Genomic DNA, 1,183 nt, shown 5'->3' with positions numbered 1-1,183 from the left:
CACCGTTTATTGAGAAGTGAGGCTCTTTATCTAACCTTCTTACCTGCGTTCTCCAGCAGTGTTCTCTCCATCCGCGGGAGTGGCGGCCGAATCCGGTTACGGGACCGCGGTTACACGAGTGTAACCTCATGCACAATTCTAACAGCAGGCGTCGGCATCTCCCAGAGCCTGAGCGGCCTTGCCCATGGAACAGCGCGCTGCTGAGCGGTTGGCGTATAATATGTGCTGGCTCTGCAGTGGCTTAGTGTGCTCGTTTTCGCGGTTGGTTTAGGAGGCTCAAAGATCTGATCAAGCTGTCTTGTCGCGCGAAGACAGATACTTAGCTTTAATGTTGCGTGAGCGACTTGGAGAAATAGTTTGTGGCAGGTTACAATACAGTATCATCGCATAAAAGTTTAGCAAGGTAGCTTGTCTTCATCTCTTGTGGATGGGTCAACCAACGTGCATCATTTTATTATTTGTGCAAAGGAAGGTCTTAAAGAAGACTGTTTTAGCTAAGCACTCAAACGATACAAAACGGTTATGACAGGGTATACGAAATCGCCGGATTGTCATCGCCGGATGGACTCTGGATAAATCCAGAGAATTCATCATTCCAAAATGGCATGAAAACTGCCTCCACAAAAAAACGATACTATGCGTTGCCATAAATTATTACTTGGATTCACTAAAGCATAGTAAGCATCTGATGCTCTGGCACCATCGCCACATCTTGAAAGACTGTCGCCGAGGCGACGCGCAGGCAGTTGGGCCGCTCTTGGCAATTACAGGAACAACAGCAAGCTGCAATCGTAGTAGATCGAGATCAAGCTCAGCCATGGCAGACGTCGCGTTCCTGCCGCCGCAGGACATCCACCCCAACAACGCCGTGTTCGCTGCTCGCAGTCTGCCTCGCCCACTCACGTGGCAACGGCGCGAGCACATGACGCACCGCTGTACGATCCTCACGCGTATTGGACAACTGCTGGTGCGCAACGCACGAGTCGTGCTTAGTCAGCAAGGGAACGCCGTCACAGGTGGCACAGACCTTAGCAAGACTTGGGTGCTGGCTCGTAAGCTGGAGGTGCTCATGTTCATCCACTCGGCGTCGCTTCTTGAATACGCTAACATGGACAGTTTGGCACGTCGCGTACAGGCGCTAACGGCCGGTATTGTGAACAAGAAGATCCGTCGAGCCACGAAT

The 1,183-nt window shown here is 51.5% G+C and overlaps 1 protein-coding gene across 1 annotated transcript in view; it reads left to right on the top strand.

The window, feature by feature from the left end:
- Positions 1 to 817: 817 nt before the first annotated feature.
- Positions 818 to 1,183, top strand: part of PITG_10621 (uncharacterized protein) — a gene marked incomplete at both ends in the record, with an annotated part of 1,690 nt that continues 1,324 nt past the window's right edge. The window contains one exon of the mRNA XM_002902328.1: positions 818 to 1,148. Coding sequence (XP_002902374.1) covers positions 818 to 1,148 — 331 coding nt within the window. The remainder of the gene's footprint in view (positions 1,149 to 1,183) is intronic.

This window comes from Phytophthora infestans, genomic scaffold (assembly GCF_000142945.1).
Source record: "Phytophthora infestans T30-4 supercont1.18 genomic scaffold, whole genome shotgun sequence".
In the NCBI taxonomy this organism is placed as follows: domain Eukaryota; phylum Oomycota; class Peronosporomycetes; order Peronosporales; family Peronosporaceae; genus Phytophthora; species Phytophthora infestans.
The sequence above is the reverse complement of the archived record's forward strand: the minus strand, read 5'-3'. Positions and strand labels throughout refer to the sequence as shown.